The 26,634-nt window shown below is 34.8% G+C and overlaps 1 protein-coding gene across 7 annotated transcripts in view; it reads left to right on the top strand.

The window, feature by feature from the left end:
* Positions 1-26,634, top strand: part of LOC123554056 (mitogen-activated protein kinase kinase kinase kinase 4-like) — a 105,897-nt gene that overhangs the window by 66,958 nt on the left and 12,305 nt on the right. For 4 of the 7 annotated variants that reach the window (XM_045343928.2, XM_053548524.1, XM_053548529.1 and 1 more), the window contains 5 exons: positions 12,898-13,042; positions 14,870-15,000; positions 16,488-16,517; positions 22,167-22,193; positions 24,978-25,215. In XM_045343928.2, coding sequence (XP_045199863.2) covers positions 12,898-13,042; positions 14,870-15,000; positions 16,488-16,517; positions 22,167-22,193; positions 24,978-25,215 — 571 coding nt within the window. The remainder of the gene's footprint in view (positions 1-12,897; positions 13,043-14,869; positions 15,001-16,487; positions 16,518-22,166; positions 22,194-24,977; positions 25,216-26,634) is intronic. The other 3 variants (XM_053548526.1, XM_053548527.1, XM_053548528.1) reach the window with 3 other exon arrangements.

A 26,634-nucleotide genomic window follows, 5' to 3' on the forward strand; every position in this document is an offset into this window, starting at 1 on the left:
GATTTCATAGAAAAAAAATGGATTAGAATAAGATGTAATTAATGAAATTATATATAGAATGTACACACCGTGTTTAAATATGAATGTGTCAATGAAGTATTTTGATTTTTTAATTCAAATGCAACAATTTATATTAAGGAAGTAGGAATATTTAGATTGGGGCTTGAGATGTAGTTAAGTTAGAAGGAAATGAGCACTTCTAACATTATTATAAGACTAATTTAAACTTTTCATTCTTTAATGAACAAGAAATAATTTGACATTATAACTAGTGAAGTGTTTTTGGAAAATTAATATATACCTTGTTGATGACAATGATGACAGTATTCTATACTCTTTTTTTTGGGGGGGGGGGGGGGGGTGCTTATTTTGTCTTGAATATTAGCTACAATCGAATAATATTTCATTGATGATTAACTTTGTAAGAAGCATAGTTTTAAAATGGAATGAATTATTTTATGTAACTTCTGAATGTGAAGTATTTTTTTAGTTCAGTGTTATTGAGAAAAATGTGTTGATTTATTGTTGGAATTAATCATGTAAACTAACGAAATAATGCAACATAAATGTGGTATAATAATAGTAATATCAATAATTAAAATGAATTTGTCGATTTAAGATAAAACAGTTACTTCTTTATTCTACACCTGTGGAATATTGTATACTGTTACAGTTAATGATGAGAAGTAGAAGAAACTTGTCTGATTATAAACTTGATAACCTGACTGATCTATTCAGGACATCTAATCGTTGATACTTTAAATTTAAATTACATAGTACATAATTGATTATAGTAATTTTAGTAAAGTGTTAAATTGATAACTAATGGTGATTGAGGTATCATTAAAAATTCAGATCTTGCACTTACTCATTTTAAAGCAAGATTTAAAGATTTTAAGGTGCTAAAAGATCAATAAGGTTATCGATGATATAGATAGTTGGCTGGTTAGCTCATTTGGAGCAAAGGAAATGATAGGTGTGAATATCAACTGAAGCACATAAGAACTCTGTATGCTCCTTTATTTTTATGCATTCTAACCTCTTCTATTCTCACCCTGAGGTTAAAATCTTTGTAATGATCCACTGAAGACAAACTAAGCCTCTATAGGGGTGCATGTAAAGAAGATGTTACCTGCTTGTAGAGAACAGAATCTCATTATATTTTCATATTTTCAAATTTGGTTGTACATTTTGAGGATTTTACAAATATAACAGGGATGTGAAAAAAAAGATTTTTATTCATCATAAAACAAACAGAAGTGGCTTTTGTTTCTTTATCATTGCTGCAGGTTGTGTGTTTCCAAAGTCATTAATGAACAATAAATTACCCAGATGGTTGTTGAGAAGAAATTGTTAGACAAAAATAGAAAGTCTCTAATGAGACTGTATTATTGATCTGAGCTTTAAAAAAAAAAAGATCCACTTTCAGGTGGTAATATGGCTCATCTATAAGTCTATTCATCTGAATTTGACGGGTTTGAATATGGAAAACCATTTCCAATCAACCGCTTGACCCAGAATGTTGAAACTTCATAGTATGATTGGACATGCAGAGCAGATGACCGCTATTGATTTTGGGGTCACTCTATTAAAGGTCAAGGTCACAGGGACATGAACATGGTAAACCACTTCCAGTCAGTAACTTGAGAACTATCTGACCCAGGATGTTGAAACTTCACAGGATAATTGGACATGCAGAGTAGATGACCTCTATTGATTTTGGGATCACTCTTTTGAAGGTCAAGGTCGCAGTGGACAGAACGTGGAAATCCATTTCCGGTCAATAACTTGAGAACCATTTGAACCTTCAAACTGAACTTAATAGGGTGATAGGACTTACAGAGTAGATGACCCGAATTATTTTTTGGGTCATTCTATGAAAGGTGAAGGTCACAGGGGGCTGAACATCTAAAACGCTTTCCAATCAGTAACTTGAGAACCACTTGACCCAGAATATTGAAACTTAATTGGATGATTGGACATGCAGAGTAGATGACCCCTACTGATTTTGTGGTCACTCAGTCGCAGGTCAAGGTCACAGGGGCTGAACATAGAAAACGGTTTCCAATTCATAACTTGAGAACCATTAGGTCCAGATATTGAAACTTAGTGGGATGATTTGGTATGCCAAGTAGATGATCCCTATTGTAGTCAACCATCAGTGTCTTTTTGACTTCCGCTCCTGTCCCCTGTTGACTTCTTGCTTATACGACTATGCATTGGGGAACACATGCGCTTTTATACAAAAGCATCTTCTAGTTAAGTCTGCATGCTCATCTAATAGTCTACTTACCTGTAAATTGGGGCATCTATAAATCAACTCCCCCATAAGTCATTTCATCCAGACAGTTTGTTTATTTAACTCAGTTATGTAGTTTAGCTGGCAGGCCCACCATAAGCTTGTTAGCATGAGGATGCTAGTTTGAGCCTCAGATGAGGCAAAGTTTGAGTTAACTCTGAAGGTTTGAATGAAAGCAATATATGCATGAAATTATTTATTCCTGATTCAGATTCTTTTGGGAAAGTTGCGTAGTGACTGGCAAAGAACTCCACTGGTTAGTCTACGAACACTGGTACTGTCTTACCACCTAATGTCATGTGAAATCATTAGTATTTATTGTGAAATAATTGAGTCAGATTTTTTAGTTACGTTGATCCGTGAAGAACAAGAAAATTTTAAGTTATTTTATCTTTTAAAATTTATGTTCCCACAAAGTAGCCACATGTCTGAAATCACCTAATTTTCTGATTTTACTAGAGTCTAAATGATGTTTACCCATTATGAAAAAAATAAACTGATCAGTCCTTGTATTAGAGGATTGACATAATCTTTTACAGGGAGAATAAATAGAAATCACACTTTCTTGTTACTAAATCAATAAAATAAGTCAATAAAATTCTATTGGTGGAGAGTGTCCATTCAGTTAATTATGATGCTTGAATTACTGTCATCAGTGTATCAATTGGTAAAGCTGATTCTGGTATATTATGTCCATAGGGACATGTAACACAGTTATTTTAGATATCCATAGGGATTTGTATCACATCTATTGGCCGGATTTTGTTATTTGTTATATCCTAGGACAGACCATTGATTCTAAGATTAAATGTTTAGTGTTAGTTGACAAGTTGTCTATCGGCTCAGAGAGATAGGTTATGCTGCATCAATAAAGGCTGCAGCTGAATATTGATGATTTGGTCAATGGGTGGGAAATGAATTGTCGCTATTGTATTTGGAGAAAAGAGAAATATCATCAATGGATTAGAAAATAAGTGTTTTAGAATGTGTGCACCACTAATATAATGGTATTTGTGTATGTCATTGATTAGAAATTCAAGCGGAATGCTTTGTGCTGTGTTACCGGAAATTGCAGATTTTAATCAAGCTTTTATATAATGGTGATTGTTAATCAATCATGTGTATTGATCACGGAAAAAAGATAATTAACTCCAGTAAATATGCTCAGAAATGTAATCAAGGGGAAAAGTTTTTTATGTGACTGGTTGGTTGTTTGTGCAATAGAAATTGGATTTATGACGAAATTATGTAATTATTCTGGTGGAATGAATGTAGGAATAATTGATTGCATGAAGGCAAAACACTATGCACCTGTTGTTTGAACCCTTTAGGGGCAAACATTCCCTAGGGTTGGGGAAGGATGGATGTGAACCTGTGGTTTGAACCCAGAGGCATCTACTTCCTAGGGTTTTAGGAACATATTATGGATGAGAACCTGTGGTTTAAACCCCAGGGACATCCACTCCCTAGGATTGCAGAAGGATAGTAACTGTTGTGAATCTATGGTTTGAACCCAGAGGCATCCACTCCCTTGGGTTGGGTAGAGACGGTTTAGACTTCTAGGTTGCAGAGTTATAAATTTACAAGAAAACTTGCAGTGATACCTTAAGGTTATTGGGTATTTGAATGTGCTGTTTTAAGGTAGTGGAAAGGCAGTTTTTTGTCGAGCCCGCAGGTGGTGAGCTCGATATAGTCGTCACTTTTGGTGGGTTGGTGTATGTGCGTGCGTTCGTCCGTCCGTCCATCCGTCCGATTTTGTCTGGACCATAACTTTGACATGCTTGGACCAATCTTGTTTATATTCGGCATGAATTTTTACCTCAATGAGAAGGAGTGTCATGCACAAACCCCATGTTCCGATCTTAAAGGTCAAGGTCACACTTAGAGGTCAAAGGTCAAATTGAAGTTTGTCTGGAGCATTTCTTCTTCATGCATAGTGGGATTTTGATGTAACTTGGCATGAATGTTCACCATTAAGAGTCGGAGTGTCATGCACAAGAACCAGGTCACTAGATCTAAGGTCAAGGTCACACTTATAGGCCAAAGTGCCTGCAGGCTCGACATTCTGCCTATGGGCATGCAGAATGTATTTCTAGTATTTCCATATAGAGTATTCTACATAATGAGATTTCAGCCTTCTGCAGTTGTTGCAGAAAGCCATGTGCATGTTTGAAGAATGTAAAAAATGCCATAAAGTTCATGTAATCGCACTTAATCTCATTGGATCTGCTACCTTAAAGTTCTTGGCACTGTCCATATACAGATAGCATCTTTTAACTATGATATATCAACATTTCGTCACCTCAACGCAAGAAGTGGATAACTACATTGACTTAAAGAAGGACTTATTCACTTTTTGCGCCAAGGTGACGATTTGTTCTTCCCCAAGCACCAGAATCAGTAGTATACATCTCTGTGTCAAGTTTCCATTTTTTTCTTTCAATTTATAAAGGCATTCATCGTAACATTTAATGTAAAACACTGTTTTTTGTTGTTGTTTTTTGCTTTTTTTTCTTGTTTTTCTATGAAAGTAGACTTTAAAACATTAACATGCCACAGAGTTAATGAAGCTGCACAATTGCATATACTCTTTTAAATAGTGATTGAAAGGTATGGTAGTGCATTCTGATAGAAAATAATTACATGTTTGCGGTTAAAAATAAGGCACAACTAACTAACTGGTTGTTAACTAATGAGCACAGAAACAGAAGTAGTCTGCAGTCAGGTGCAACAAATTACTCTAAAAGCTGAAACATTGAATGAAAGTAATATATATGAGCCATGCCATGGGAAAACCAACATAGTGGCTTTGCGACCTGCATGGATCCAGACCAGCCTGCGCATCCGCGCAGTCTGGTCAGGATCCATGCTGTTCGCTAACGGTTTCTCTAATTGCTTTGAAAACAAAACAGCATGGATCCTGACCAGATTGCGCAGATGCGCAGGCTGGTCTGGATCCATGCTGGTCGCAAAGCCATTATGGTTTTCTCATGGCGCGGCTCATATATGTTTTGTCATGCAGAGCTTTTTTGTAGCTGCTGGTATTTTGTGGCTAATTTTTGCTATTAATTAATAACAGTTAATTTTACTATATGAACTAAACGGAACCATCTGTCAGTCTCTCTTCCTTTGTTTTGGTTGTATGTCACCAAATGTTTTGTAAAATTAGGTTTTGTCAATAATTTTATGTCCGGAAATTCCACTGATTATTTAAAACCTAAATTTTAAGGTGTTAATACCCTAGACATTAAATTGATGGGGTTCATAATACTGATGCTGTGAAGTGTGCTAAAGGGGGTATACAAATGATGGGGGATTTCTGTGACTGTAATTGCTACTGTTGTTTAAACTAAAGGATTTCTTTTAAGGTGTTGACGTCAGTAATTTTAGAGGTATCATTTTCCACTAACAACAGTTGCTATTTTTAATGAAATGAAAACTTGACTGCCATTTTTATTTGCATCATGGGAGAAATTTAAAATCGCAAGATTGCTTGTTTTCAAGGGTAAGATCTGTAATATTATATTTTCCTTATTTTTTTTGCAGTCTTGAACTTTGACTGTGGCTTAATGCAAACATGTGAAACATAGATCAAAATGAAAAAATGGTTCATAATTAGCCCATTATTACAGACAGACATAAATAGTTGTTCAAAGTGACTAGAACAGATTGAAGGAAATTTAATGACAGTGAAAGTCGTGATTAAATAAGTAGCGTTTTTTATTTGGCTATTGTGTGAATGTGGACAACAATTAGAACAGAAATGACAGTAATGACTCAAAATTGGAAAACAGTGGACTTTTTTTCCCTCTCATCAAAAAGACAATGTTTTAAAGTATGTTTTGTGAGTGTTGGATTGTAAATTCATTATAAGATTGGATATATTAACGTAACAGTGAACTAAATATGGTGGTACGGGTCGAAGATACATTCCAGTATTATAGGATAGTGGACAACTATTATTATCAGCTAGTAGAGGTAAGGAGCAGTTTGTGTTTACATCAGAATTGTTATTATTTTCTTTTATGAATACAGCAAAATAGGGGGCAGTGAGTCAGGCATATAAGTTTGCCATTGCCTCCATGTACGCCCATCTGTTGGAATTTTTTTTGTCCAGGGATACTTGAGATTTGGGTTGCAGTGATTACAGAAGAAGGCTTTTCTCTGGCTCTTTTTCATAAAGTAATGGAGCTAGCACTGAAGAAAAGCTTTTAGTACTGGAGAGTCATAATGGCCGCTGGTGTTCAGACAGTTTCTTTTGATGAACAGTTTGTTGAATGTTCACCAATTTTTGGTCAGTGTCCCAATTTTAGAGTTTGTTCCAACTGTTTCAGTGTAACTACAGTAATGACAGAGCTTTTAAATAGTTAAAAAACATTAAATCACCTCTTGTTTTACTTGGTTGCAGTCTGTGCTTCAAAAGGATCTTTTATTTACTAATTTTAGTTGCCCTCTTGTACCGATAGGTTCACTGAGGGATTTACATTGGGATAGGGTTGAGAGCGATTTGTGGGTATACATCTATGTGTGTATTTATAATAAAAAGGTTCCAGGCAATTAATCTTAAATAGTTTGTGTTTGAAGCTTTCTGTTATATCCCCTGTTTGACATTCAAGTCTGAGAATGTTTACACTGAGGTCATTACTTACCACACAAAATTATTCCTGTGCTACTGAATGTTTACTTTACAAGATAACAGAGTACATGTGAGCTTTTGTTTTACAATATAACAACCATAAAACACTAACTCAGTATGCTGCTTATTTTCTGGTCTGTGCATGTTTTCATAAAATCAAATTTTCTTTTCCTGGAAAACAATTTTTCAGATTTTTACAGCTATTGTCTAATAGGTTTTCTTCAGGAAGATAAAAGTAAATGAATTGGCTGTAAGAATTCCCACTGAGACATTATGTTGTTTATACTTGAAGATACAGGTCTGAATTTTTAGTTTGCGAGGAGTGAACTAATTTTTGTCTTACATTAGGATGAATTGTTGGAGACTGGTGTTGTGATGTTCCAATGCCTTGATGCAAAATGGTTCATTATTTAAATAAATGAAACTGAACTAGAATATTTTCTTAAATTTTGAATTGAATTGAAATATGGAAAAACAAAGCTGATTTCATTAATTAAACGGAGATAATTTCTTCCTTTTTCATAAAAATAATTATAAGTAACTGCTGTTTATGTGAAATTTTAAAGGGAGACAATTTTCTTCATTTTAAATTGTGACTAAACTAATTAAAAGGATGTAATTTTATCTGCTTTGAATTTAAAGAAGACTCACTGAATGGATTGGCCGCTACGTATTAGTTTTAAAGGGAGGTAATACCTCAACTTTTAGTTGTATCTCTAATATTTTAAATATAGGTAATGTTACCAATTTTGAATTTAAACAGATCCCCCTATATTATTTTTTAAAGGGAGGTAATTTTCCATTATAGGTTTGAAAGGAATACACTAAAGTATGTATTATAACAGGAGTAGCTTCTTGAGGAATCAAGCAATGGTTAACCATAGCAGAAATATTTAAAAAGACAGGGTCTTATGCCAGCAAGAACAGGTTCATTCAAACAGGCACCAGTGGTTAATCTTTGAACAAACAACAAAGGCTTTGCAAGCTTTTAAATAACAATTTGGCACACATTGACACAGACATGCACAGTGTGACATAGAAGTGGATTCCTGAAGAGTTAGAGAATTGGCACGCTTCTCCAGAAATGACAAACAGCTGTCTTTCAGCATTCCAGTCTTGTCTGGTTTTTGAAAATATTTAAATTATAATGCAACTTTGTGAATGCATGTGGTGAAACTAATAACTTTACAGGCAATGTGTGATATTGAAAAATGGGAATAGGACCAGCAGAATGAATAACAATAGATTGATAGGCTGCCTTTATTCTCTTTACTTCAGATGGTCCATGTGGCTGTTGAATAATTATGAAATTTGTTCTACTTTAAAGATCTTCTGGAAACATAGAATGCCACCAAGCTAATAGTAACAGACTGTTTGAGAGTGTCAGTTCATGATATGAAATGAAATCACCTTCACGCCTCTTTATACCTAGCATAACTATAAACACAGAATTAATTGTGAGTGAATTCCATAACTAAAGTCCTATAGACCAGAAAATGTAACACCGAGTCCAAGGAAGGGAAAACGTTTTTTTGCCAAGTCAGTCATTGAAGATAGTTGTTGGGATTAGTTCATAAAATCTGATAGAAGATAAACCCTTTATGACTGTGGGGACTGTTACTTTTATTTAAATGAAATGGGAAAGCATAGTTACTAAGACCCTATAAACACAGAATGTAACGCCCACAGTCCTTAAATTTGCCAACAAAATTTAATCCCAGTATGATAAGATGAAGTTATTTGGCTCTATCCCTCTGAAATAATGTTTTGATGGGCACCTTAGCTGGCTCTCCGACATCCAAGCAGGACAGTCCTCTTGTTACCTGAACTCTGTTATCCTTTCGAAAAACCCAACAAAATCAACCAACGGAACAATTCTGCTAATGTCTGCAGCAGCAAGAGTCACCCACTAGGTTTGTTTTAGTATTGAGTGCAGACCTCATACTTGAACTAATGATTGGCCACAGAGATGTGCTTGCATACTAATTATCTCATTATATATGCATACTTTAGTGCGGCTTGAGCATCACTTTAATATGTTTGGAATCCTTACTGGGGTGTGACTTCCTATAATTTAGGTTTGTGTCCTTTGTTTTGTGATTGCACACTTTCAGTAATGTATTTAACAGTTAGTGCCATAATATGACTAATGTATTAAACAATTCATCAGATACTTTGGATTTCTAACCACAAAATGAAAAAGAATATTTCCGTCCATGACACTTAATTTATCTGATTGCTTGGGATTGAATTAAGAGTGACTTCTGAAGAGTGACAAGTATTTTCCCCAAGACATTTTTGTTTAAATTGTTCGTAACAAGCGAAATGTGACCTTGAAGAAAGGTATATAACTAGATATCAGTGAAATACCTGTTTAGGGTTTAACAAGTTTTCTGTCTGCTTGTGACATCAAGTTTTTTTACCCTACCATTACTTACTGTTTATGTGAAGATGCAACACAGGGAACCTAAAAATACCTTGAAGTCCTATCTGATACCAGCCACTATAAATGTTTAATGTAAGACAAAAAAGGTAGGACTTCAACATAAAACATTGTTGTAACATTTGTAAAAAAAACTTCAAGTACAAATTCTTATTGTATTGCCATCTTAATTAGGTAATAACATTAGGTAAGTGTTTGCTTTATAAGGTATCGGAGTTAACTGAGTTGCTTCACTACAAAAGTCATGCTATTCTACTTGTTCAGAACTGCAGATTTGGGTTGTAGAAGTATATTTAGAACATTTATTAAAGTCTAAATTATGTATAAAACTTGTGATAGGTTCTGCAATATCAGAATGAATGGAACGCTACACATACCATACATACATAAAATTACAGCCTCCCTACAATATTTGCCATATTTCCTGGATATTTCTGTTGTCCACTAGCTATCAGAGGAATGTGAATATTGTACAAACAAAGGGGAGAGGTGGAGACCCATGAAACATCAATCAGTACTCAGATATACAGTTTGTGACATCTGTTCAAACAATGGCCAAAGTACTTGACTAATTGATGACAGAAAATTAACTTTAAAAATTCGAAAATTAGCGGCTATTTTGTGGGACTTGGAAGTTGACTTCCAGGTTGGCTGGGTATACATTCTTAAACAGTAAGATTAGCAGTCTAAATTTTAAGAAAAGGCAAAATGTTGTCTTCAATGTTGGTGTATTTGAAGTCTAAGAAAGTAATGTCCACAAATATGGAAGCCTTCATATAACTTGTATTAAAAGTTTATCATTAGAACTATCAATTATAGGTATCAGTTTGGTTAGGGTTGCCAAGTGTTCTTGAATTATGTGATTGGAACTTAGCAGTTTGGTTTTTAACAACTCAATTACAGGGTAGTACAGATTGACCTGCTGTGGTCTGCAGCTCTTAATTGTTTTAGCAGATTCTGACATTGTCTTCCCTGTGAAATATTGTGCGAGATTCCACTGCAGGTCACTGAGGGTGCAATAGTTTCACTGACAGGGTGATAGTTCCACTAAATGGCAGGATGATAGTTCATCTGCATGACTGGTTACATTGTTCCATTTGAATGACACAGAAACAGCCTGGAAATGGTCAAAGTTTAAGTTTTTCGTATTGAATGATAATTAATACTTGCAATTTAATTGGCCTCTATGAATCAAATGAAGCAGACCTGATGAAATTTTGTCTTACAGTCTAGGTAATACATTTAAATCTGAAAAAAATGTAATGGTACATTTTGTAAGTGGATATCTGAGCCCTAAGACATCTGTAAAAATGTTTTCCAACTCTTATTTGATAAATCAGTTGACCTTCAGAAGTATATTGATGAGAACTGACCTGTAAATGGCAATATGGTGGCCTTGTTACCTGGGCAGCTGGTCTGTAGGAATCAATGTTCTAAACAAACATACCTCTGTTTGTACAGGTTTGTCTTCTCAAGAGGGTCAAAGCACCTTAAATCTGCTCCACATTATCCTTTAACAAAGACAATATTTCATCTGTTTATTGGTTCTACATGTGATGTCCTTCTGTTTTGAGTTATTGGCAGCTTGCACAAGGTTTACATGTTTAAAGATCTTTCAAATTACCAGTTTTATCGATAAAGGGAGTTAAATGTGTTGCAAGCCCTCATCACAAAATTGTAAAAGTCTGTTTCACAAATGGATGGTATGCATTCCTTGCATGTCTACCCTTAAGTATGTGTGTAATAGTTTGGTTAAAATCTTGAACCGGTCAGCAGCTTCTTCTGTTTTAGTTGATGTTCTTGATTACTTCCCTTTAATAACCTGGCTAAAATTCTTATAGTAAACAAGTGCAATGAAAATTACAATCTTTTTCTTTTTCTTTGAAAATACTTAGTTTTGTTGTTTATGTACATGAAATTTTTAAGGACTTGAGACTTTCAGATCTTCTGCTATGAAGCAGATGGGATTTTGTTGTAAGGGTATTTTCAATAGCAGTCAAGTTAGATGGAGCTGTATAGAATCAAGTATTTAAATTTCAAACAGATGGGTTTTGGACAAGTTGAAGTACAGAGTCCATGATTTATATAATTGTTTAGGGATTATACTTTAGAAAAGATGCTAGGGGTGGAAAGATTACTGTGAAATCATCTTTATTCCCATAGGACCAATTTTCGCGTATTTCGCGCTAGGACCGATGCGCGAATTTAAAATCGTGCTATTATTTTTAATATTATTTTTTGATTTTATTTCTTCATTTCTAAAATTGAAAATGCGCGAATTAAAGCCCGCGCTAAACAGTCCTTTTTCACATTTGCGCGAAATTCCATGCCAGCGAATTTAAATGATTTCACAGTATCCCCTATCATTAGACAAATTATTGGTGAAAAGATGTTAATTTGGGAGGAAATAAGTCAGGGATTCAGGCCACAATAGCGGGGAGAAATCCCCACTACCCCAATGCAGGTGGGTGCATGGTATGGGGCAGGGGGGCTAGCTGTCTTACTGAGTTTTGAAAATCTGAAACAGTCATTTGTGATCATCCACAAGATCAAGCCCATAGTAGAAGCTTTAATAATTAATGATACTGTACACTAGCTGTTGAGATGTACATGTATATTTGTTTAGATTAGAAGAAAGAATATCTCTGGAAGCTGTCAGTTTTTCATGCTCATCAAATATGAACATGGCCAGATCTGCTTCATGTGCCTTCTGGCATAAACAACACTCATCTATTTTCTTAGTCAATGAAATACATGAATTTGAGAGTCCAGTTACATTAACATAGTAATTTATTATCTGGATAAATAAAATAAATGGAATCTAGGGGCAATTTCTAGTGTCCAGTTACACTAACTTGTTACTCCAGAACCTGCAGCTGGCATTTCCTATTAAAAGAAAAGTTTTTTGAGATATCGGTAAAATACAGTGTCCAGTAGCATTTATATGAATTTTTATTATTAATCATATGGCCAGTTTTTCTCTACAAACTGTATTAAACTGAAAGTGTCAGATTTTGTGATTGGACAAATTGCTGATTATTTCAATGTTTAATTTCAAGGCTTTGAGTGGCCCATTAGTCTAATGTTGACTTTTGTGTCAGTAAGTTATTGCAAGACCATGGTAAAAAATCTGTGAACTTCAGATCAAGAGTCCATTGTTACAGAGCCACTGTATTGCGGACATTTACATTGATCATCTAGTGTTCATTCTACCAATGGGCTGTTAATTTTACATTTTTTGGGAAAATGCCGTTTTCAAGGGCAGTAACTCTTTTTAACTGGTGACCTATGACTTTTATTGCATTTTGTTTTTTGCTTAGATGATTGCCCTTCAACATCCAAAGTTATTGGTAAAAATTTCTCCCGAGTTCTAGCGTACGCCTTTAATTCCTTTTCCAGGTTATGTTACTGCTATGTGACGAGCAAACCAAATTTAATGATCATTCATATGAAAATAAAATTAATGTATTCCCTATTTAATCACTTTAAACTTACTTTAAATTTCTTTTTTATTTTTAGAACAATAAAGGTCAAGATCAACAAGAGCTTGATCCAAAACGTCACCGTCACTCAGATCGAGAGATTCAAAGAAATGGCGGGCAACACAAGAATGTGCAGAAAATGGCTTCCAACTCATCCTTCCCAGGTGCTCTGGCAGGTGGAGGTAAGTGAACATCTATAACTGGCATCTAGTCACATTAAAGTAACTCATGCTTCCAATCTCTGTGAAATTTATTAAAGCATATTAAACACTCGTTTCATGTTTTGGGGAATGATGTTGACCAAAAGTATGATGGCTTGAAATCAGTGGTTCTGTCAAGATGGTTGCCCATTTCTGAATAGAAAAAGTCCCATCTAATCATATTTACCTAGCTAGGTCCATGTGTTAAATTGTAAGGGACCAGTCTTAAAACTCGAGCACCAAGCTTGAAATTGACCAATGAGAAGTTTGTATTCCTAGACTGGACTGTGTCCATAGGAACCTGCTGTTGTCATTTTACCCTGAAACTGATAAATACAATAGGGTTATTATAACAGTAGCTTGATCTGGGATGCAGTATTCGGCTTGAGTGGATTTTGCCAGATCGGATCTCACGAGGTGCGCAAGCGCCGAGTGTGATCCAACCTTGCAAAATCCACAGCCGAATACAAAGTCCCAGATCTAGCTACTGTTATAATGACCCTTTTATTATATAACTTTACCATTTTGATTCTTGCTTTGTTCTTGAACGGAATCTTCAATGTTTATCGATATTAAATGGAATTTAGTGAAGTTTTTATGTGCGCTATTTATAGAAATGTGTCGGGTCATGCATATTAATGAAAATAGTCCGGCAGCATACAATACGGAACATACAATACAGAATTTAAAAGGTACAATACGGAATTTTTGTCTGTCTTTTCATATTTAATTGTGAAATACAAGCCGATTTTTTACAGAATTTATATAGGTATATAATAAAGAGTATTATAACTCTTAGTTTTTGATATACTAAACCAATCAATATGGGTTTTATATTTATGCAAAGTGTGGTATTAGAACTGGGTGGGCTTTGCTTCAAAACAAATCTTGTGGGTAATGTACTGAACAAATTTAACAAGATGTTATGGAACTGAGAGATATTTTGAAGACATCTTGATGTGAAACATTTGGCAATTACTCCTAATTGCAGCTGTCTGATGTTATTATCAAGAAGAAAGTATTTATCTCAGTGGAATTCTAAATTTATAAAAATGTAAAACCTTTTAGATTTCCATGTATTTTGAGTGCTTGACATATCTTGCGTACAAATTATGATGCCAGAATAGTTATGATATAAGTATGAAAATCTATCAGAGATATTACTGAAAAATCTGATACTGTTTAATTATGTAATAATTTCATAGTTCTGGCCAAAATACCAGCAACTTTTTTATGGGGATTGGATTTTGTGGATTTCACACATTTGAAGATTATTATAAAGGTAGATGACAATTTTCTTCAAACTGATTTTTTTTTTTTTTTTTTGCATATTGATTCAATAACAAAATCCACAGAAACTAGTAACCTGTGAATATTAACCTTTAGCCTGTTGGCAGCAAGTGATTCTGCCTTTGCCACCAGTGCAGACCAAGATCAACCCGCCTATCCGTGCAGGTTGATCTTGGTCTGCACTGTTCGCTATTCAGTCAGTAAATTTTCAGTGAACACCCTTTTAAATAATAAATGGTACAGCCCAAAATGAACGATGGACCAGTTCATTCTAGAAATTCAGCAGGGTAAAGGTTTATGATTTTACAGTATGCAAATAGAACTGTTTTTCTGGAAGAAACAACACAGTTGAACTATTTTAAAGATGGACAGATAAGAGGAACCTCAGACAGAGACGCTGCATTTAAGATAGATACTGATATATTACAGTATCGACTTTTGTAGGAAATTGATTGAAATAGGTATGAATTACAGTGTCAACTCTATATTCAACACAAATTTTTCTGAAACTTTTTATAGCAATGCAGTCACCCCGTCACAGTGCCAGCAGTGGAGTCCTACCAGATTTGTTACCTCCCCACACCCCGCCTCAATCAAGATCTCCCCCTGCCCCGGGACAAAGACCCCAAGACAAGACAACGTCGGATGAGGTATTTTAAACATTTATATAATTTTTTTTTACCAGTCCTGTTGAGTAAACTAGGCTTATAAGGAACATTCCTACAAAAAACAAAGAACCTTTCACAGGATTTTTTTTGTGGGTGAGTTCGTTTCACCGTATTTGTATGCACAGACACAAATTTTGCATAATATAATTTCTCTACTTTGGTCTCATTTGAGTACTTTTTGGGGTTTTTACTCATTGATTCAAGTAAACTTGCCTCCCTTTTGTTTTAAAGATAAAAAATAGTAATTGCATGACTTCTTCACTCAAGCTATGAGTAATTTCATCACTTCTGATATGCAGGTACCTCGGTTAGGTACAGTATAAAGAACCATAGTCTTTCAAATTACCAAGATTTTTTTGGTCTGGTGAGCTCCAAAAATAGAATTCAGTATTTTGACCATCTGAAATAGTGTTCCTTATCAGCTATTATTCTGAATTTCATTTTCATTTTTTTTGTTTTAAAAATCGAAATATTATATCCCGTTTATGTGATAAAAAACAATAGGTAGTAGCTGTATTGGAGTTGTACCGTATATGCACGAGATCAAAATATGATCTTGCATGCTTGCTTTCAAAAGTAAATACAAAAACTATAGATTAGCAGGCAATGAATATATGTGTTATGGAATGATTATGAATAAAAAAAAAAAAGAATTCTGTAGTTGAAAAGATATGGGGTGGGGGAGGGGATATACTGAGCAGGATTTTGCTAGACTGATGCAGATTTCATGCTTATGTGCCAGATTTTCCCTATAAAACTATCGAAAAAGGATATTTCTGGCTTTCAGGCTTTTGATTTTTGACTGAATCCCTGTCCTGTTTATTAAAGAAATGCGTCTAATGCTTTATTTTCTGGTAGCGGTAATCTTTTTTTCTCTTGTAATTTTCTGCATTATCGCTAATGTATAAGAAGAGCTTAAGGCTTATAATATTGTCATCACTATTCAATTTTTATGCCCCCAGGCATATAGTGATTGAATTGTCCATTTGTCTGCCCTTACAAACCAGAATGCCTACAGCCCACATTAATGACCCGATATAGTTCATACTCACACTCGACCATCCTTGTGGCAACACCTACAAAATGACCTATATATATAAATGACCTTGACCCTTATGTGACCTTCACCTTCAAACCTAAATCCTTAATAAACAACAGTTTTGATCCTACAGCCCACATTAATAACCCAATTTAGTTTATTATCACACTCGTCAAACCTTGCGACAAGACCTACAAAGTGACCTATATATAGAGATGACATTGACCTTTATAATTATGATCTTCACCCTTATATTTTAAACTTCAATAAACAGCATCTTTGTTCATGCACCTGGGTGCATGATTTTGAAAACGCAGCTCCTTGTTTATACAAGAAAAGAACATTTTGAAAATTTGCATACTTTTAAGATACAATTTTATGTGCATGTTAAAGTTAATATTTCAGCAGCAAAAATTGTCTGTATTTTCAGCTAAGGAAATTGGCAGCCAACAATCTCCAGGTTTGCCAGATTTGCAGAAATTCGCTTCATTATATTGCCATTCATTTATGATTTATTGAAGAAGAAAAGCGCAAGAAATAAAAATCTTTCAAATTTTTAAAATTAGAATGAATTTTTAGGACTAATTATTGTCAGTAGAACAAAGATCTGATATCACAAGGGAAAAACAATAGTGCAGATCTGCTCTGAAATACTGCTTAAATATCATGGTTTTAATATAAAAACCTGAAAAAATTAGATTAGATAAAGAAAAAACATTGATGGATGGCACATCATGTATCTTCATACCTCAGTTATTTAATCAGTTCTTAACATTCTATGTACAGGATCTCATCTTTAACTTGACACACCGTATGGTACATGTTTAAGGCTTCATGTGAAAACCCTTTACCATACCATATGGTACCAGTAATTACTCAGCATTAATAGCCTTTTGCTTTGACCAACATTAACAGTAACAAAATTTTGCAGTTCTTTTGAATATTATGTTAAATTTTACATACTTCGAAAGAGGTCTGTTTCCATGATGTATTTTTAGCTCACAAGTCACACAGTGACAGGGTGAGCTTTTGTGATTATCCGTCGTCCGTCAGTTGTCCATATACAATTTCTTGTGAACATGATAGAGACAACATTTTGCAACCGATTTTAATTAAACTTGTATTTGCATAATATCTCCATTCCTTTCGAAAACTGGCCAGATCCCATCATGGATTCCAGAGTAATGGCCCCTTGAAGGGCCAAAAATTGCTATTTTGGACTTTGCAGCCATGTAGAGACTTCATTTATGGTTTGAGTTGATACAAACTTGCAAAATATGTTTAACAAAAAAAGATATTCAATACCATGATAAATGAGGGAGATCCAGTCATAGATTCCAGAGTTACGGCCCCTGATTGACCCCCGAAAGAGCCAAAATTTGTTAATTTTACCTTGTGAACTTGATAGAAGTGACATTTTACTTTCAATTTTAACCACACTTACACACAAGTTAAGTCACAATAACATCTTGCTTCCTTTTCAAAACCAGCTAAATTCTGCCATGGGCTCTAGAGTTACTGCCCCTGAAAGGGGCAAATTTTCTATTTAGGCCCTTTCAGCCATATAGAGGTTTCATGTTTGCTTTAATTAGATACAAACAGAATGTTTATCTTGATGATATTTAGGCCAAGTTTGTAACTGGTTCATGTGGGGTTAAAAGCTAGGTCACAAGGTCAAATCTAAGGAAAAGCTTGTTAACACCCTAGAGGCCACATTTATGACCCAATCTTCATGAAACTTTGTCAGAATGTTCATCTCGATGATTCCTAGGCTAGTTTCAAACTTGGTCATGTTGGGTCAAAAACCTCTCAAATCAAAGGAAGTGCTTGTTAACACTCTAGATGCCATATTTATGACCCTATCTTCATGAAACTTTGTCAGAGTGTTTATCTTGATGATTCCTATGCAAGTTCAAAACTAGGTCATAAGGGTTCAAAAACTAGGTCACCTGATCAAATGAAAGGAACAGCTCGTTTACACTCTTGAGGCCACATTTATGACTTATCTTCATGAAACTTGATCAGAATGTTCATCTTGATGATTTCTAGGCTAAATTCAAAACTGGGTCATGTAGGGTCAAAATCTAGGTCACCTGCTTAAATCAAAGGAAATGCTTGTTAGCACTCTGGAGGTCATATCTTTGACCCTATCATCATGAAACTTGGTAAGAATGTTTATCTTGATGATTCCTTTGCCAAGTCCGAAACTTGGTCATGTGGGGTCAAAAACTAGGTCACCACTCGTATCAAAGGAACAGCTTCTTTACACTGTAGAGGCCACATTTTTATGCCCCCGAAGGAAGGCATATAGTTTTTGAACCGTCTGTCAGTCTGTCTGCAATTTTCGTGTCCGATCCATATCTTTGTCATCCATGGATGGATTTTCAAATAACTTGGCGTGAATGTGTACCACAGTAAGACCACCTGTCACGCGCAAGACCCAGGTCTGTAGCTCAAAGGTCAAGGTCACACTTAGACGTTAAAGGTCATTTTTCATGGTAGTGCATTCGTGTCTGGTCCATATCTTTGTCATCCATGAATGGATTTTCAAATAACTTGGTATGAATGTGTACCACAGTAAGACGATGTGTCACGCAAGACCCAGGTCCGTAGCTCAAAGGTCAAGGTCACACTTAGACGTTAAAGGTCATATTTCATGATAGTGCATTGATGGGCGTGTCCGGTCCATTTCTTTGTCATTCATGCATGGATTTTAAAATAACTACGCATGAATGTGTTGCACAGTAAGACGATGTGTCGCGTGCAAGACCCAGGTCCGTAGGTCAAAGGTCCTAAACTCTAACATCGGCCATAACTATTCATTCAAAGTGCCATCTGGGGCATGTGTCATCCTATGGAGACACCTCTTTTGACCCTGTCTTCATGAAACATGGTCAGAATGTTTATCTTGGTGATTCAAAGGCCAGGTTTAACTGGTGAGCGATATAGAGTCATCATGACCCTCATGTTGATTTAATGCACACTAAGGTATTTTCTTAACAGGAAGTTTTCATGATTACATAATTTTTTTAAAAAGACCTTTTTGTGAAATGTTTTGATTGACATTTGCACAGACAGAACAGTTGAAAACAAATTAATTTGAGGAAACTTCCCAATTCTGCTGAACAAAAATCTAATCATCTCCATTTTATGGAATTGCAAAAAAGTATATTGTGTTTCCTATAATGCCTCTACCCTCATGTGAATTTCTTCACTTTTGAACCAAATGTTATTAAACAATTTTCATCTTCAAAGAGGTATACCTTCAGGTTTATGTCAAATTTTCAGAAAATTTATAATGTGCTTTGAATTTAAAGTTGCAGACACAGTGAACAAAAAGATAGAATAAGTCAAAGTCACAAGTATTTGTGTAATATGAACTCTTGTGTAGACTGTAAAACATTTATACAAGCTACTGTTTACAGTCACACCATGAAAATGTTAGTGATAAATGGAAATAGGAGGCAGGCTTACTTAAAGGGGGTCTTGTTTTTCGGATAATAATTTTTTATCATAATTTCTATGATTGCATTCTTAATTGAAAGAATTTTACTCTATGATAATGACTTAAAGTTAACTCTAAATTGTAATCTTTATAAATCTGTCCTTGAACTTTTTAAAAAATATGAAAGTTTTATAGCTTTCATTACAAACTGTAACCATTTCCTGTAATTCTATTAAATGTGTTATACTATACCTTACAGGGAACCATGTATAATTATGTCTCCCACCACACAGTGGTGTGGGAGACATACTGATTAACTCCTGTCTGTGTGTCTGTTATTAAGCTTGTCCGCACTCTTAGTCGAACATTTCTCATCCGATCTTCACCAAACTTGATCAGAATGTGTTTGACCATAAGACCTTGGCCAAGTTCCATAACTAGCCAAATCGGCCAAGACACTTCGGAATTATGGCCCTTGAACATAATTACCAACAACTACCAGCGCAGCATTGTAGACCGGTTACTCCACTCCGCTACCGCCAATACAGCATTGTAGAACGGCACAGCATTGTAGACCAGTTACCACTACTGACACAGCATTGTAGACTGGTTACTCCCAACATGTGAATACCAATAGACCACAAACAGTATACAAAGACAGACTTAAAAGTAATTCAGATGATTAGGCAGTTGTGGGGAGACATGTGCTTTTCTCAAAAGCACCTCTAGTTTATTATATACCTACCAATTACACAAGTTTTTCAACTCCAAGAATTCTCTCTTATCATTTCACTGCATGTTGTATAATTATACCCCCACAAAACTGTTCTTTAGCCCCAGAATAATTGAAGATAATGCCTGCAACTGATACGAAAGTGAAATTTATTATGTTTCATGTACTATTGTTATAAATATTATGTAATAATTTCTGACAATTTTAGATGTTCTATCACGAAATGGAGGCATATTCTTTTAATGGCACAATATTACACAGCATCTGGTGGTTAAGTTGAGTAATTTTGGGATGTTAATTAATAAGTTATTAAACAGTTAACTGTTTATATGAATAACAAAAATATCATTGATAACAAAATCATTTTATGGAATAATTTGCATTCTCATTATGTTAAATATAACCAGAATTAACATAATTAGCAAGAAATTATATAAATTAGGCCTTGAGTGAAATTTTATTTCCTGTCTTGTTTCTTACTTACTGGTCCTAACTTACATATTTCTAAAGGTACAAAGACAACAATTCTTAACATCAATGACTTAATTTATAATAAACATACCTCTTGTCTCTCAGAACAACAGGCTGTTGGTCAACTCATGTAGTTTCAATATTTTTTATACTCACACGTTATGTATATATTTAAAGTTACGGAGAAGAAAGCACAACTAATTTTGTCCATTTCCTGAGGAATTTGTCAGTTGTGTGATAAAATGTTTGCAAAAACTATAATATGAAAGTAGCTTTACAGCTTGGAAGTTTCTCTGCTGCTAATTTTGTTGAGCAAATTTATGTTTCACATGATTGTGTGTTTTTATTGAAAATGGATAGGTTTTAGATTGTCAAGTTCTGCATTTCTGGTGAAATCATCTTTTAGTTTTGATAAAAGCCCTAATATTTTTTTTTCTTATAGTTATATAGTGATAGTGGTTTACAGCCTGTAATTCCAGTCTGTCTCTTTTACATTATTTACATACATACTTCATTTATTTCTCTAGTCATTTGTAGAAAGTTTTCCCATAGAAAACAATTTAATCAGTGTGTTTGTTTACAAGTTTATCCTGCTAATAGAGGGATGATTGTAATAGTATATAGTTAGCTAGGAATCAATGTAAAAATAGAATAAGTAAAACTGCTACTGTATTCCATAGAGTACATAACAGATTTGTGCAGTTACAACAAGTTAAAATGATACAAAGGAAAGGATAAGAATGAAATAGGTGTCTTAACCTTTAGCCTGCTGGCAGTAAGTGATTATGCCTTAACGACCAGTGCAGAGGACGTGCCGAGGCTGATCATGGTCTGCAGTGTTCGCTATTCAGTCTGTAAATTTTCAGTGAGCATAAATGGTACTGCCCAAATTGAATGATAGACCAGTCCATTGTAGAATTTTAGCAGCAGGGTAAAGGTGAAAGAATTCTACTGCTGATTCCCTGAGGTTTCTGAAAGGTCATTGCAGTGCGGTGCGTGTGCACATCCGTGTAAATTCTTGTCCGGGCTGTAACTTCAACATTCATAGCGGGATTTGAAATTAATTTGACACAAATGTAAACCATATTGAGACGGTGTATCGTGCTTATAACCCGGATCTGTCAGGTCAAGGTCAAGGTTACAAAATGATTCATACCTAAACTATTCTGACATATTTTGCGCAGACAACTGTGGCATCCTTGGGCACGCTTCAGGGGGCATTTGTCACTAATAGTGACAGCTCTTGTTTAACATGTAATATCCCAATTGCAAACACAAGATCTTACTTTAATTTTACTTGTGGCAAAGTTACTCAAGAAAAAGTTCATGACTGTATTGAAAGATTCACTAAAACAAATATTGTCAATACAATGTATAACATAATATAGAAATATTATTTGTTAAAACTTTCTCTATAAGTTTGGATTACATATATAATGGTGTATATATATTATTTGAAGGGCAAATTAACTCCTGGGAGAGTTGAGGTATATATACAAATATAGTTATATTTTGATATGTCACATTTGCTTAGAGATTTGAACATTTTGCACAGCTGCTGGGCTGATCTACCTGCTAGACATAGAATTTTTTCATATGTAAAATGTTGAATGTCTCACTGCAAAATTTTAGTTCTACTGGATACATTCATGTTCTTTCTTTGATTCAAGTCATTTGTTACCCACCTTTGGTTTATGTTGGAAAGTTGTCAGTTACTTGCAGAATCCATGAACACTGATTTAGGTAAACAAGCTGCTATTTTAGAACTCTTAAATACTGTTGAAAATGGCAAAGAAATACTGTCTAACAGGTAGATCCTCCATCCATCCAAAAGAAAAAAACTCCAAACACAGTTATTGCATGTTGTCTGCTGTCTACAGCTTTGTTGAAATTTGATAAAGGACACGTTTTCTTGGAAAATCATTATTGCAGAAAGCTGTGTCTTTTTCATAACTTACTGATTCTGAGAAGAGAGAAGAAACATTCAATTCTAAATATAACGTGACAATAAATTCAGTGGAAAGGTTGTAATTAGTAGAGATTTATTCATTAATCAAGGATTTTCTAGAAGCTACATGCAAAGTACTAAAGGATTGGCTAATATAGGGAATGTCACATGACATTTAAGCTATTCTGATATTAACTTGAAAATATATTTTGTGTCTTGGATTGGCATTGTAAGTTTTTGGTTGAACAAAGAATGTAACAAATTGCTGTTTATATTTACGTTGGTTGACTGGTGCTTAACTAAAATATTATAAACCGAAATAAAATGCCTAACAAGGTTAACTGAATGTATGCACGACACTGTCCTTTTTTTTTTTGATAGCCTAATTTTTAAATTCTATTTGGTTATTTAAATGAAAAGGTAATGTTGTTAAGATGGTTATTTTATGAAAGGTCAAGGTCTATAAGTTGATTATTTAATGAAAGGGCAAGGCCAATATCAATTGGTTGGTAACTGAAGTACAACCAAGGTGTATGGGTTGGTTATTTGATCAAGGTCAAGGTCTGTAGCATGATACTTTAATGTAAGATCAAAGCCTATAGGTGGGTTATGTGATGAAATGTCAAGGTCAATATCTGTGTGTTGGTAATTCACAGAAAATTCATATATATGTACGTTGGTTATTTAATGAAAGGACAAGGTCTGTGCGATGGTTATTTGAGGAGAGGTTATGATCTTTAGGTTGAAGGTCAAGGTCTATGAGGTTATTAGTTGGTATTTATGTGTTGGAAATTCAAGGAAAGGTGGTTATTTGATGAAAGATTAAGGTTCATAGGAAAGGTAAAGCTTTTTTGGTTGAAGGTCAAGGTCGTCTTTGTGTAGGTTATTTGATGGCAGTTTAAGGTTGAGATGACTTTTATGTAATGAAAGATATATAGATCGTTGAGACAGTTAAATTTGATGAAAGGTCAGGTAACTATCTACAGGAAGGTTATTTATAAGGATGGTAATTTGATTGTTTGCCAATGTCTGCAAACGGGTTATTTAAAAGGTCAAGGTCGAAACCTGGTTAAATAAAGTCAGGAAATCATTCCATGTTTTAGGATCTGAGAACAGTTGTTCACTGCAAATCACTTTTTAATGGGAAAAATGACCTGTAATACAGGCATATTGATGGAAGGAAGCTATACACACTGGGTTAGATAGATTGTATTCTTTTTAATTTGAGATATTATAATTAGGTTTGCACAAGTCATTGTGTTATATTGTATGCCCCTAAAAAGTTGTTATTTCTGCTTTGCATGATGCTGTGCTGCTTATAGGGCCTGTTTGTTCTTTATGGATACCTGTATTTATCCCTTTGTTATGATATATATGTTAGTCAGGGATTACTTGGTTTACATATATATGTGTTAGGCTTGTTGTTTGTGCACCCCTCCATATTTTATGGTTTACATGTTGTCACCTTCGTGCAAAACTAGTGTAACTTAGTAGTTGGGGTCCCACTAGTGATTTTACTATCACTGACTCTGAACCAGTCTTGTCACCCACAGCTGAAAGTTTGAACCCCAAATTGTGAAAGGCTTTCATGTGAGAAGGCTATCCAGCTGGTTGCAGAAAGTCTGTTTGAACTCTGTCGCCTACCGGGAGGCCTCCATGTCTGAATAGTTAAGGCTGCTGACTTCCGATACCTTGCCTGTCACTGCTTTTAGTTTGAAACCTTGTTATGGGTGTAGAATTCTTTCATGTGAGGTAACCATGCAGCTGGCTAGAGCAAGGTCTGTGATTACCCGTGTGTCTTTGCATGCCTGAAATCATGCTTATTGGAGGTTGGGCTGGGAGGGGGAATCTGGGGGTTGCCTCTGCCTTGAAAAGCTGGAAGTCACAGTATGACCTATATACTATATAACATAGTGATGGTAATGTTAAACGTAACAAAATTATTCAGGAGCCTTCCAAGAAAGGCATATTTGGTCTTCCCCTTCAGTAAAGGGCTTTAAATTAAAGCCAGACTTAAATTGTGAATGTGAGAATAAAAACCACAACAAATCATACTGAAAGAAAGAAGCTAGTTTTGGGCCAAGGTGATGAAATTTAGGATAGGGAAAAAACGAGTGTGGTCTTGATATTTTTTATTATTTTATCATAAGATATTCAGATCTATTTTATTTACTTTATTTATAAGCTTTTTTAAGTCATCTTTTATTTATTGGATATTTTAAAAAGAAGAAGCAAAACACAACCTTAAACTGCTGCCATGTTGCTGTAGAATTTGATTTGAGGTAGAAAGAGATTTTGTTAAACTTCGGTTTCTTTATTTCAGTACCGACAAGCGGTCAGCAAGACACCATCTATGAGACACCAGAGGTCCTTCTCAGCGTTTGGTTTCGGTGCAAGCAGTGGCTCAACAGTCGGTTCACAATCAAGTCAGTCAAGGCGTGGTTCTCAAATTAACGTGAATGTTACACCGGCACAGACACAAGAGTCGACGTCGGACACGCCAGAAATTAGAAAATACAAAAAGAGATTCAACTCTGATATTTTATGTGCATCACTTTGGGGTAGGTTGTTCTTTATATTATTTGGCACACTACAAAATTACTGGATGATGGCTGTCATATAATATGTATAAATACTGAAGATTAAATAATACTTGAGACAATTTTCTTGTGAATTCAAAACAGGCATGAGTACTAGGCAGCATCATATCCAGTTTTAGAACTAGCTGTTATGTGGGTATTCTTTACATGGTGTTATCGAAAGGGGTCCATGAGTGGATTTTGCTTAATTAAGAATTACATGCTATTTTTGGTGTGTTTATATGGGTATAAACCACATTGGGACTTCTTGCAAATCCATGAATTGCACTAGCAATTCTTGGATGACTTGAAGTATGGCATCAAATTTCGAAAGAATTTTTCGAACGAGGCCATTTTGTCAATGTTTTTGTGAATGACAGGTTGCGCAAGCAATCTTACTGGAAAGGTTGTCTTTGATATTATTACACTTCTGTTGTTTATACGAAAATAAACGCTTATTTCTTTGCATACAAAATGCATGGTAGATGTAAATATATGTTGATGGATTGTGTTTAATGACTCAAGGTGACTTAATGCACAAGGTGCAGAATACCGGTATTCAGTTTAGTGAATGTTTATAGCTTGATTTGTTGTTACCGCAGTGTTGTCAGGGTAAAGCTTCCTACTGTTCCATATGATGTCAGATTGTTAAAAACACATCATTACATGAAAAAGTGTTGGTTTAAATTTAGAAGATGATGGACTAGGCTAAAGGAAATCATGTTTAAATGGGAAAATCTAGAATGGTATTCCTTTCAAGGCCATATAACCAAAGTACATAAAGTACTAGCCTATGTGAATCAAAACCCTTGTGTTTTGGAGTAGTCATATTGATATCCTTTCCGCACATGTAACGTGATAAAACGTATTAGCGTCTGATGGCCCTTTCACGCTTCCGTAGAATCAACATTTATTACACGAAATTCATTTAGGTATCTAAAAAATCAGAAGCCACCAATAAAGATCTTTAGAATGATGTGTAACATAATATATACAGATCTGGCAAAATAAATGTGTTACAGATTTTGTGGATCATGCAGTAGATACTAAACTAACTGAACTACTAACAGGCTAATACAAATTTTTCCATGTTAATTATTGCCAACAAGTTACAAAGAGAAATGATTTTAGTTTGATAGATTTTATGATACCAGTCATCAGTATTGATGATATGTATAATTTTGATGTTCCACAGAGACTGCACATTGTCAAATTAATTTCCATGTTACAGAATCCCTTGATACTGCTCTTTTCACAATAATGTTTTGTGTAACTCTGAATTTGCTTCATTTCATTAAAGTGCATTGATTTAAATCACTTCCAGACAATATGCAAAAAACTCTCTTATAAATGATACGTAGTAGTTTGTTTAATGAAATGGAAGTTGTCTGGCTTTGCATG

The sequence above is a fragment of the Mercenaria mercenaria genome, chromosome 7, assembly GCF_021730395.1.
Source record: "Mercenaria mercenaria strain notata chromosome 7, MADL_Memer_1, whole genome shotgun sequence".
Lineage (NCBI taxonomy): Eukaryota > Metazoa > Mollusca > Bivalvia > Venerida > Veneridae > Mercenaria > Mercenaria mercenaria.